The sequence below is a fragment of the Pelodiscus sinensis genome, chromosome 11 (assembly GCF_052426305.1).
Source record: "Pelodiscus sinensis isolate ZL-2025 chromosome 11, ASM5242630v1, whole genome shotgun sequence".
NCBI classification, from domain to species: Eukaryota; Metazoa; Chordata; order Testudines; family Trionychidae; genus Pelodiscus; species Pelodiscus sinensis.
In genome coordinates, this window is record NC_143062.1 from 24,488,697 (window position 1) to 24,502,195 (window position 13,499).

General features: G+C 43.4%; 1 protein-coding gene across 7 annotated transcripts in view; it reads right to left on the bottom strand.

The window, feature by feature from the left end:
- The window catches only part of TASOR (transcription activation suppressor), a 62,090-nt gene that overhangs the window by 31,518 nt on the left and 17,073 nt on the right, over positions 1-13,499 (bottom strand). For all 7 annotated transcript variants that reach the window (XM_075938885.2, XM_075938883.2, XM_075938884.2 and 4 more), the window contains exons 7-8: positions 3,496-3,623; positions 1,500-1,537 (exon numbers count right to left, since the gene is read on the bottom strand). In XM_075938885.2, the coding sequence (XP_075795000.1) occupies positions 1,500-1,537; positions 3,496-3,623 (166 nt within the window). The remainder of the gene's footprint in view (positions 1-1,499; positions 1,538-3,495; positions 3,624-13,499) is intronic.

Below are 13,499 nucleotides of genomic sequence, written 5' to 3' on the forward strand. Positions count from 1 at the left end.
ACAGCACAATCCCACCGCAGTTATGGTTAGTGAGCTACTCCCCCCCTCCGCCCCATTCTTCTTGTAGTTGTAATACTCCTGTGCAAAAAACAAGGACAGCAGCATCTTGTTTTGTACTGTTTTGAGTCTGAAACATAATAGGATATAAGAAAAACTACCCCCAAAATGTATCCCAAACCACTTTCACTGGCACCACCATAATGTCCTCATCACTAATCAGTTTGAACTTTATCCTTAAGATATCAGTTATGCCAAAAAGTAGTATCTACTGATTCTAACGACAAAGACCGAAAACAAGTTATCTAATTAAAGCATGAACAAAGCTAACATGGCAAGACACTAAAGTATTCCACACATCTACTTTATATTTTTTAGAAGTTTATCTGATGAAAAACTTCTCCTAAAGTATAAGATTTAGGACAGGGGTGGGTAATAATTTTACAAGGAGGGCCACTGCACATTTTTGAAGTGGCCTCTGGCTGCCCTAGAAGCAGCAGAGCCTCTGGAAGATGGGGCAGGGCCAGGACACTTCACAATTCCCTACCCCCAAGGTCTGATTGGCCTGGGGGAGCATGCAAAGTCTCTTGCTCCCTGCCCCTGCCCCGCAAAGGGCATGTGGTGCTAAGAATGACCCGCCAGCTGAACAGCTGGCAGTTCATCCTAAAGCACTGTGCACCTCTAGTGGGGGAGGAGACTTCGCATGCTCCCCCATCTTCAGGCCCTGAATGGCGTGAGGGCAACAGAGTGGCACAGCATCTGCAGGCTGAATCAACCCACTTGGCGGGACAAATCCAGCCCACAGAGGCTCGCTTGCCCACCCCTGATCTAGGACCACCAGATTCGATATATAGCTTCTTCTAACAACTTAAAGCAACGTAAGGGTTAGCTGTGCCAGAAAAAAACAGTATGGCTGGAATGGGATTACTTCTCATAAAACCAAACAGGAAAGAGAAATCACCAAAATAAGTACAGTCTTCAAAACTGACAATTGAGTGAATGTTGAAAGTGAACCAAGATGAGCCAGAAAAATAGGATGAACCTGGAATAGGATTGCTTCTATATAAACCTTACAGAAAAGAGGAAAAAAAAACCAGAAACTTGGAGTAGTGCTCTGTTTTGGCACAGCTAAATCAATGCTTAAAGCTTTGAAAACAAGAAAGTGTTACTGCAAACCCTTTTGTTCTGTTTTAACCAAAAAGGGCTACAGTCAAATAAGAGTTTTAAGAATGAAGAAAATATATTTGACGGCATTCCCATTTTAAAAATACCTAAAAAATTAAATGGAAATATAACTATCCCTTTAAGAAATCTGAAATAAGCTAGCTTCATAAACACTGTATTTTTGAAAAAATTATAATCATTTAAATAAAGCATGTACATTTTCCTTTTATTGCGCTCCCTCCTCCCCAAAAATACAATCCCATAAAGGGCCCAAGGAATGCTGGGTAAATCTGCTACTTTATTATAAATTCACGAGTTACAGTACAACTGATCCTTACCTGTGTTTCTATCAGTATTCGTATTAAAGCTGTTTGCCCTAACAAAACACAAGAAAAAAATAAATAGAAGCTTCTCACAATATACAATTAACCACTAAAAACCAAAGCAGTTTCATGCGCTATGGGCTCTGTAATATAAAGGCAACAGCGTGGGGGAGTGCAGGAGATTCCATGGGAACTGGTGGTCATGGGGAGCCAGGTTTTAAGCCAGCTCCCCCAGCACCTGTTTCCTCCTGCTCTTCCCTCCCCACGCTTCTAGAGAGGCAGGCAGCTCAGCAGGAGCAGATACAGGCAGGGAGCTGGCCTGAAAGCCAGCTTCCTGTGTGTCACGTCTCCCACCTGCCCCCCTCCCAGCATTGCTGCCTCTCTGTTGTTCCTGCCTCCGCCTCCGATAGAGAAGTAGCAAGAAAGGGTGTGTGCACGCATGTAGTCATTCGACTAACCGGTAAGCGCAGGCCTATGAGTTAATGGTATGAATGACTACATGCTAACATCCCTACGTTGTAGGGATGTAGGGAACTAGTCGAGTCAATAGGGAACTAGAGGCAGAAAAGGGTCAGGGAAGCAACTATCAGAGGCAACAAGGTGGAGGGGGGGAGAAGAGCTGGCTTAAAAAACAGTTTCCCCCCCTGCACCGGCTCCTGCTTCCCTTCCAGCACCATCTCCATGGGAGGGAGGTGGTAGGGGAGGCAGAGCTGCAGCATCTGGGACCAGGAACAAGCCAGGAATCAGCTGATTTCCAGTTCATGCCCAGTCTTACTACATTTAAAAGGCAGAAGCTCAGTGTAAGAGCTGCCAGGCTCTTGCTACACTTGAAAGGCAGAGCCACAGCAGGGTTAGCTCCCAGGGAGGCATGAGCAGGAAGGGGACTGTTTAACTCTGTTGTGACTGCAGTTTAAAAGTAGGAGGAGCCAGGCTGCCACCCAGCTTCTACATTTTAAACTGCAGAGCCACAGCAGAGTTAGCAAGTGCCCTTCCCCCACCCCATCAACTAATTGAATAGTCAATGGAAGTTCCATCAACTAACTCAATTAGCTGATTATCCATATTTTAAACATCCTTACTACATTATACACATTTTATCTATTTGTTTCCTCTGTACAATAGGTTTTTCCTGTTTGTGTAGCTCTTTCAGAAACAATTTTATTACAAAAGTGGCAAAGCGTATTATTTTAAGGTCAAACAGTGCAGGATTTACTGTCAGCCAGACCACACGAAGCTACCTTTAAATTTCCTTTTATACAAAGACTAGTTTTTAAAATGTGTTTTAATGTTTTGTAAACTTTAGATGAATTTTTATAAAACTAAATACTTCTCTGATTGGGCAGACTGGTTTTGAGAAAGGGAAGAGAAAAGCAGTCAAATTATGTTCTGCACAGGTCACCATGAGGCACAAACCAATACACAATCTCCGTGGGCTAGAATTATCTGAACAATGAACACAATTTTCCCCACTGTCAATTATGTATAAGGGATAGTAGGGTGTGTCTAGACTACATGCCTCCTTCGACGGAGGCATGTAGATTAGCCAGATCGGAAGAGGGAAATGAAGCCGCGATTAAAATAATCGCGGCTTCATTTAAATTTAAATGGCTGCCCCGATCTGCCGATCAGCTGTTTGTCGGCAGATCGGGAGAGTCTGGACGCGATGCCCCGACAAAGAAGCCTTTCTTCATCGACACAGGTAAGCCTGGTGAAACCAGGTTTACCTGTGTCGATGAAGAAAGGCTTCTTTGTCGGGGCATCGCGTCCAGACTCTCCCGATCTGCCGACAAACAGCTGATCGGCAGATCGGGGCAGCCATTTAAATTTAAATGAAGCCGCGATTATTTTAATCGCGGCTTCATTTCCCTCTTCCGATCTGGCTAATCTACATGCCTCCGTCGAAGGAGGCATGTAGTCTAGACACACCCGTAGTGATAAAGGATTACAAGACTCTTCATGTTGAGCATTAATTTTTTTTTTTTTTTTTAATACAACTCACATCTTGCCTTACCTTGATGAGGGCAAAAACTTTGGCACTTGTACCATTTCATCCTTATAAGCAAATGAAACAACTGCATATGGACACACGTGTCTTGGTCTTCGTCTTATTTCATCAAAGCCATATTCATAAAAGTAGTACTAAAAAGAAAGCAAAATATAAGTGTTTTAACTATATTAAATTTGTATTTAGCAAATTTAACAATGGGTGATTAATGGTTTTTCGTTTTCAGAAAGTGTGCTACTTGTTTCACAGCCATCCCACAAATCCTTCATTTTATTATTAGCCAAAACAGCTCAAATATAAATGTGTTTAAAGCATTAAATTATACCAAGAAAGGAACAGTAACATTAGATTTTAGAAGGCATAAACTAATTTTAGTAATTTAAAGAATTGTTTTCTATGAAGCCTAGTGTCTAGAGTACAAGACAAATGCAAATTCACATACATTTTACAGGCCAAACAGAGGATTAATTACCTCATGTCCTCATGTCCACTGCAGGGCTCCCTACAGTGCTTTTTTGTGACGGCATGCTCCGGGACAGTACGCCCATCATAGTGCAATGGGATTTCCCTTTGGTGTACCAGCACCTATTTCCTGGGGCAGCTTGCTACTGACGGAAGCCCGCCGGGGACACGTGGCTCTTAAAAGGGCTATGACTGCATTTCAGCCCCCCAGCACATCTTTTTGCTCAACAACTTTGAGCCTGGAGTATCGGTACCTTTTTTCTAAAAAAGGGGACAGCACTGGTTCCCTATAAAGCTGAGCACTTGAGCAGCCACTTAGCAAAAAGCCAGTTAGAAAAGCACCCACAGCATCCACAGCAGGTGCTCATCTACACAAAATTTATTCCACATACAGTTGGGAAAGTTGAAGTGGATCAGTCTTCCCTTTAATAGGTGTGTGCGTGCAAAAAACACAGGTTTTACCCTAGCGGTAAAAACTTTACAGACCCTCCTGTAAGATCTGCTGTGGAGCCTATGGCAGCATATAGAAGACACTGATGACTTACTACATGCTCAGTTCCTTCTTGCCAGAATAATTCCAACAAAGGGCAGATGCGCAGGATTTGGAACGGATGTAAGCAGTACATCTCAAAAACAGGAGGTAAGTACAGAATAGTCTTTTCTTAGTGATATTGTTCATGTGCGTCACCTATGGGAATGCACTACCATTTCCTTTGGAGGAGGGATCAAAGCTCACCCCATTGCTGAATTTAGGACAGCCCAGCCAAATGTTGCATCATCTCTTGCCTGCTGGGTGATAGTATAACGGGCCATGAATGCGTGGACAGAGGACCACAATTGCCACTTTACACATCTCAAATGGGGGCATGCACAAGGAAGCCCGTGGAAGAAGCTCATGCTGTTGTGTAGTGTGTAGACAGTGGCGAGGGTAGAATCTTCGCCAGGTCATAGCACCTACTGATGCAGGCTGTGACCAAGATGAGATGCACTGGAAGGAAATGGGAAGTCATCTAATTCTCTAGGTGATAGCAATGAAGAGCTGTGGTGAGCTGTGAAGAGTTATGCTAAAAACAAGGGCACATTCAACATGTAAGGAGTGGAGCATTTGCTCTCTATGGTTAGCATATGGCTTCAGGAAGAACACAGTAAAACTATGTCCTGGTTTACATTAAACTGTGATATCACGTTCAGTAGAAGTGCCAGGTGAGGGTATAGTTGCAGCTCAGCCTTCTAACACAGAATGTATAGGGGCTCAGAGGTGAAAGCCCTAAATTTTGAGACCCTTGTGGGTGATGTTATCCCCATAAAAAGGCCACATTTCACACAAATATGAGAGGGGGCAATAAAGATGTTAAAAACTGTTTAATATGGAAACCATGTAGCCACTTAAAATCTTAGTAGTTACATGCACTGCAGTCTCTGCAGTATAAAGCTTTGAGTAAATTTAATATGAGAACTGGTGACAAGTGCTGTTACTGAACTTGTTAACTGCTCCTGATGAGTCATTCGTCAAGGTATGGGAACAGTCAAATCTGGCACTTACAGACGTAGACTGCTATGATTCCCATGCATTTTGTGAATACACAGGGAGCTGTTGAGAGCCTAAACAGAAACACACAGAACTAATAATGATGGACACTGACCACAAAGCAAAGGAACCAGGATAATGGAAATATGAATCTCATGTCAATGCTGGCATACCAATCCCCCAAATCCAAGGTGGGAATTAGGGTGCCTAGGGAGATCATGCAGAATCACATTCTATCAGCAATGTGTTGAGTTTCACAGGTCATGGACAATCCTGAGAACCTCTTTCACTCTGGGGATTCAGAATTATTAGGAATAAAACCAGTGCCTCTAAATTCCTGAAGAACCCCCTCTATCACTCCAATAGCAAGGAGTGACTACACTTCCTGCAAAGGGAGTTGCTCATGAGAAGAATAGAGGGAGAGGAGTAAGGTGGCAATAGAGAACAGAATTTGTTAAACTATCCCACCCACACCATACTGAGGATCTACCTATCCGAGGTGATATGGAACCAAGCATAGTAGAAGTGGGATAGGCAATTCACAAAGGGCGGGTAAGGATCCAGACTGGGTTCTGGAAGTCCATCCTTGAGCACACCCTCAAGAAAGTTGGGTATCGGCCGCTGGGGTCTTTGGCCTGAGGAGGAGCGAGGCTGTTGCCTCCTGTTACATGCAATATACTGCCTTATCAGGCAGGGAACTGCACAATCATGGCTCTGAAGTCCCAAACAGTGTTGGGCATCGATATCTTCAAGTGCTCCCAAGATGGGGAGATCAGGATCACTGGGCTTGACAGAGTCAGAGCTACAGAGTAGGTTGTGGGAGCCTTGACCTCAGATGCATCCCAGTGATCTCTGTGTGATGCCTTGGTAGGAAATCTGTCAGTCTCCAGCTTCTTCCACTTGTAGGGCACCAGGGACTGAAATCAGTGCTGAATGCATAACTCTGCATTTCAAGTTGGGGAGAGGTTCTAGGGTCCTGCATCGAAGTAAGATCACTACACAAGACAAGTGAAGAGAGACGCCAGCAGAGGCCAAAGCACTGGTTCCATAAGGAGCTTGAGGTCATCTTGCATTTTCTTTGTTGAGGGTTGGAATCTTCTGCAGACAGAACACTTCTCTATTTGATGGCACCTTCCAAGACACTTAAGGCAGTCTGCATGTGGTCACCTTTGGACATATGCTTTCGACAGCTCTCCAAAGCTTTACTTCCTTTGGAGAGAGGTATACCCCAGTAAATGGTATTAAGGTTGGGGTGGACACCTCTTCCCCCAATATCTAGAACTACAAACTAGGGAAACCGATACTTGTAAATCAAGAGACTGGAGCTGTTCCCATGTCCATCAGGAGGCAGCAAGAAGAAACACCAGCAGAGTTCTATCTATACACACACACTACAATATGAGTGCCAGGGGAGCTTCAGGGACCACTACAGCCAACCAATGTGTAATGCTACAGTAAAAACTTGGACTATCATGCACACAGTGCACACCAAACCTATTGCTATGCACGAGCAGTCACTTGAAAAATTATAATTTAAAAACCTACATTAAAACATTAAAGGTTGCAAAATCCAATACTCTAAGCCAGGGGTCAGCAACCTTTTCAAACCAAAGAGCCAAACTACATCAAAATTCAGAACAAATGGTCAACAAAGAGCCGTGTAAGAATGTCCATTTGCATAATTGAAAATATACAAATTATTGATAGCTGACATGATTAATAGCATAAATGAAACACTCAGACTTTATTAATGGGACTTCTGCTGCTGCCTCTTTTCACACATTTCTTTGAAGTTTTCATCATAAATGGTCAAATCCAGCTTCATGCACATATTCAGGTTGTTTTTTGTCAATCTTATGGCAGGGGTTGGTTCCATGGGATGCAGAAGTCTAGGATGGGATATATGAGGGGCTTGCCATAATTTGGCTCACGAGCCATAGGTTGCCGAGCCCTGCTCTAAAGTTTTAGGCAACCTTAATTCAGCCTCCTTGTGCATATTCATTATGTCACTTAAAAAAAACAAACAAACAAACACACCTTATATACTATTTTTCCAACAGACACAAAGCACTATTCAATGCAAAGGAGACTGCCTTGGTTGATCCCTATGGCAGGTGTACTAGGGAAACGTTGACAGTACCTTCACCTTCCTTTGTTGTGGAAGTTTGAAAATACATACTGAATAAGGCAAGGGACTACCGGAAAAGAAAGTCTTGTGTTTAAGAGTGTCAATTACTGATTAGAGAATTGGATTCTATTCCTTCCTCTGCTGCATGAGTTCCAACATAAATCACATACAGGAAAGGTTACTCACCCAGTGCAATAACTGTCATTCTTCTAGATGTGTCCCCCATGAGTACTCTCATGCCCATGTGTCTTCAATGGAGATTTCATTAGCATTGCTTGTTTAATCTATGTATCTGCCATATGCATATTTGTGCCCTATACTAGAACTAAGTAGTCCCATGTGGGGTAAGCCATCCCATAGTTCCAGCTCTATTGCAAAATCCCACAAAGAAAACTACAAAGTCCAGAGGAAAGAAAGCAGGTAGTGAAGCACCTATTGGGATACACACCTTGAAGAGTTACAGTCATAGCCCAGGGTAATGTTTCCTTCTTCGCATAGCTGTCCTTTAATAAAAAAATTTACGGGAGACTATTATGAGAGGTGAGAGACTATTAAGAACCCTTTACATGGGAAGGCTGATATTGTAGCCAGATGTACCTTTAGGGAGCTACCAGATAATCTGTTTTCTTCCACTACAGCAGGTAATCCACAATAAAGTGCAAGTGAGGAAAATTCAAGTGCAATTTGCTGGTATTCACATCAATAGCTAAAAATATCTCTCTTCTAAAAGAGAAGAGCCATGCTTAAATTTTTTTCTGCTGTTTAACACTTCCTGCACCTCTACCAAACAAAATGGAGATTCTTCCCAGCGGGCTAGGGAGGAACCAGACCCTTAGGTGGAGAATCTTGAGATAGAGATCAGTTCACATCTTAGGAAGTTCATAAATCTTCCATGCTTTGGTTAAAGATGACATTCTATTAAAACCGTTATTACTTGTCTTGGCCACAAAGACAATCAAGATAACCTTGTAATTTGTCCTGCCTGATTTTTCTCTTAACCTTTAGAATCTGAAAATGAGGAAAATATGTAGTTACAGGCCCCTTTGAGGCAGCGTTTCCCAATTTTACATGGCCATGGACCCCTTAAAAAAAAAAACCCGCCCGGGGGGGGGGGGGGGCGGGAAGGTCAGGCCTGCCTCTAACACCATGGCAGCCAGGGGGACTGATTGGATTTGAGGAGCACTAATTGGGGAACACTGCTTTAAGGAATGAAAAAAAGCAACATCTGCTGAAGACAAAGCCATCTCCCCCCAACCAGAACAAACATTTCCTATTTGTGAAAGGGACAAAGAGCTCCATCCAGACAGCACCACCTTTGAAATACATCACCTTGGATCTGCAGCATAGCTCTCCTTGACAGTTCTGGGAGAGGAATCAGAGAACATTCACTGGGATGTTTTATATTCCAGAAAGGTGCACTGCCAAAATGTGACTACGATGGGGTATACCCCAATTCCATAAATGTATTACTTCAGTATACAGAGATGTGTCTCACTTTGTCCCACCCATTAATATAAAAAAACCATACAGGCCTCATTATCAAAATCTTGATAGACAGACTTGCCACAGAGATAGAAAGTAGAGACGGGCATTTCTGACTGCCTGTAGTTCCAGCAAGATGATAGGGAGACTGGTTTCCTGAGGTGACTCTTTCCCCTGGACTGTATGAACAGATGTGCACCGAGAGTAGCAACACATCCAGTAGTATAGTGACCATCAGCACTGACCAACATTAGCCCCACACTAGGGTAATTCCTCCACCAGTCTAGTGACTCTTTCCCCAGTTATGGAGCAGAAATTGGTTTAAATCAAAGCTGTGTCTGGTGAGTTGATTACCCTAAGTCAACTGAAAGCCACAAAGTATGACACTGCATGACAAATGTACAAACCGCCATGTGACCCAAAAGCTGCAAAAAGATTCCTACTGAGATTTGAGGGCTCACTTGAGTAGCCTTGATAAGGTTGTGAATCGGTCTAGGCACAGGAATATAGACCCTGACAGCCAGCAAATCCAAAGATGTCCCTTTTGAACTATATTTTTCTACAGGGGTGTCAATGCAGACTGACACTGAGCTAACTGGAGGAACAGCAATAGACTCTGTGGGTAGTGAATAGCACTTCCCCAGAAGACCAACTCTTGCACAGCCAGTTGTTGAGACAGGAATATCAGAGCTACCACTAAACAGAGGTGAGCAGACTTGTGACAACTCTGAATTGGGGAACTGAACGGGGGGGAGGGGGAAATTCTATCAAAAGTGCTCCTAGCCTATCACAAAATAAAAGCATCTTCTTGTGAGCCTAGTGTACAGCAATTTGGAAGTGTGCCTCTTGTAGCCTGAGGACTGAAAAGCAATCATCTAAAAATTGCTACTGACAGTCACCATTGACTTTTTGGGACTTGAATTTGTTCAGCATTCTTGGATCTAAAATATAAACTTCTTTGGTATGAGTAATTAACTGACATAGAAACCATTCATCATGTAGAGTTGGAACAGAAAATCCCTCTTCTGCTTAGGAGCCATTATCTCCTCTTAATCTGAGCTCATCTGTGGAATTGCTGAAGGGGGATGTGAAGTGGATAGCATAGCCCAATATAGTCATTTCCAAAATCCATTTGCCTGTGATAATCCCATCCCATGGATGTTACAAATGGGAGAGCCAGATAGGCAAACTGTTGTAGCTGTCAGGCTAGGGTGAGGAGGCTTCACACTCTCAAAACCGGTGCTTTGATGAAGCTAGTTGTGTACTTGAACTAGATGGCTTATAAAAGTGGCGAGGAGTCCTGTGGCACCTTATAGACTAACTGAAGTGTTGGGACACTTCAGTTAGTCTATAAGGTGCCACAGGACTCCTCTCTGCTTTTGCAGATTCAGACTAACACGGCTACCCCTCTGATACTTGACACCATAGATGGTTTATAATTCACTTCCTCTGGATCTTAAATCTTTGTGATGGTTCTGTGGGTCTCTAAAACATGAAAAAAAAAATCTATCTTGTGAGATCTCAAGGCAGTGTGTGGTTTACTAAAACAAAATACAGGACTATGTAGCACTTTAAAGACTAACAAGATGGTTTATTAGATGATGAGCTTTCGTGGGCCAGACCCACTTCCTCAGATCAAATAGTGGAAGAAAATAGTCACAACCATATATACCATGTGATTTACTAATCTGTCTTGATTGCAGGGATATAAAATTTCCAGTAACTAACTGCAGACTGGCTCAACAACTCATGGTTCTTCACCATACTCTTGGCCTTCCTCGAGAAACTGGACAGGTGAAGCTACGATGCCCTGTGCGTGAGAGCTATCAAAGATGAAATAGATCAGTATCAGCAACACTGAAGGACACTTGGGAGAGATGCTTGAGCTAATAGTTGTCCCTCGGCATCAACAGCTTGAAGTTACTCTTTTGTTCCAATGACAGGTTCCCAGAAATGCTTACATAGTTCATGTGATTTGGACAGGTAGTCAGTCATCTGAAGTCTGAGCATCATTGATAAGACTTCTGCTCAAAAAATAGATTCAGATGCTTCTGGTCTGTCATGGTGCTGCTTTCCTTACTCATTTAATGCCTCCACCACCGATGCATTCGAAGAGAGATTAAACCCTTCTTCCCCACACTTCAGTGTTCTTTATTAGACCTTTTCCACAGTAGGTAGTCTGGCAAACCATCTTCATTGGATCCAATAGCACCTTACTAATCAGGTGGTCAGCATTGTCAGTTGGAAAGTACCAATTATTTTTATTATAGTTTCTTGAACTCTGTGAATGGTGTCTGAAAAAAGACTGCCATGCACCTGGGGGGAGGGGTGTCTTAGAATCACTTAAACTCAGTCACAGATGGTAGATGAGCATTACAGCTTCATCAGCTAAAGATGAGACAGCAGTTTGAGAAATAGCCTCCTCATCTGCTCTGTGTTATGCAAATGTCTCCCCTGCTGAGGAAATCTGAGGAAGTAGAGAGACTGTTGTCTCCCCATCCCAGTGCCCTAGGCTCAGAGCCCTAAAAATGGCTGTCTGTAAGCAGTCCAAGGATCCTAGCATGACCATAAGGGATGGAGGATCAGAGGGTATTCCATACAGGAAAGCAGGGTGGCACCCAATATTTCTCCCAACACTTGTCATATCTAGTCCTAGATTCCTCACTATCTCTGTGGCCTGCAAAGAAAGGATATCTATGGGCAGATAAGAGATCTGTCTATGGAGACTGAAGAGGCTGAATGGATGAAATGAAATAACTTACCTCACCCATAGAGCAGTGGAGGAGCCATAAATGAAAATGGTGATGAATCAAATGATAAATGGGTATCCTGAGACTGAACTAGTCTCAGTAACAAAGAACCCACTGTGCCCATGATTAACAGAGACTATAGTTTCTCCACTACAGTAAGTACTTTGAATATCAAAATTCTTGCAGTACAGTACCAAATAGGAGGTCAGTAATGATGTGAAGGTTTCCCTGAAAGTTAACTGTCGTGAATATTTAGGATGTTCCAATGAGGTTCGGAGGTATATGATTTTAATATGGATGGGTCCATTAGTACCATAAAAGGGTACTGGTGGTGGAGGTGCATCTGATAGCACCCTTATGGAAGAATACCTCTCCTTGTCATCCTGCTATGCCTGATCACTACTGAGACTCTTAGAACAGTGTTTGCTTTTGAATAAGCTTCTTGGTTTTCCAGCTTTGAGTGGTACTGGTGAAACTTGCAGTCTCCATGGAACTGGACCAAATAGTTGATTTTGGGATGGTTGACTTACAGGGAGAAAGTCATTCTTAAGCAGAATCCTTGAGAGGGGAGTCAAGAGTATTACTGTCAAGGAGGGAAAGGCCTAATACTTTTAAAGGCCCTAGGAAGAGATATGCAGAGATTAAAAAGGGCACTCTGCCTGCCTGGAGATGTACAGGTGGGTTCTCCTGAGCTGGCTACAACTTGGGACAGAGGGAACACTCCATCATAAGGTGGCATGGAGAGTCCAAAGGCCAGAACTCCATCTTGTCCACACTTGACCAGTAGGACCTGGAAACTAACCAAATGCAGCTGTAGCTAAGCAGAAGCATGTGACTTTGGGGAGGAGGGGTGATAGGGGGAGGATGGATAGGTGCTTTGGGGTTCTTTTCCTCTTGCAAGACCAAGATGTCTAAGGAATCTGGCTTGGGGTGAGTACAGAAGTATTCAAACCCAATATGGGGGGGGGGGAGGTAATCTGGTGTATCTTGACCTGATTCACAGTTAGCATTATTGTGGCTAGTGTCTGCCACAGGACTTTAGCCAGGGACTGCTTGATCACTCAGTGGAAGGGTTTTCTTGGCTAGACCAGGAGTTGACAGGATGTCCGACAGCTTGTGGGATTTCTCTGATGCGACAGACATCTCTAGAGTCCCAGTAACCCTCAAATAACATCTAGAACACTTTGAAGCCAACAAGAACTAGTACTGATGCCACGTATACTGCTTCAAGACACGAAGATAAGAGATTCATTGGTAGTAACATAGTCCAGGAGATGCTCCATCTCTGGATATGGCCCGGATGGCTATTTAGGCAGCAGCACACCACAGGAGTAGTTGAATTACTGGGTGTTGTGCAGTCTGGCACTAAATGAGTCAAGTAAGCAGGATATGAGCCCTGCAAGAGGAAAGCCTATGTCTCTCTTTATACAAGTAATCAGACTCCAGGGGAGCTGGTTCTCTGCTCAAAGACAGGGAGCACATATGCCTCAGTGATGGTGAAGAGCAAATCTTTTCTAGGCGTGGCAGACAAGACTGTACCAGTGCCAGTAAGAGGCCAACAATCTTGATCCTTCTCTACTCTCACTGTCCATAGTCAATGTCAATACCAAGAAGTGTGTTGTTGAAACAGGGCTAGCACAGTCTGCAATGTCACAGGCTT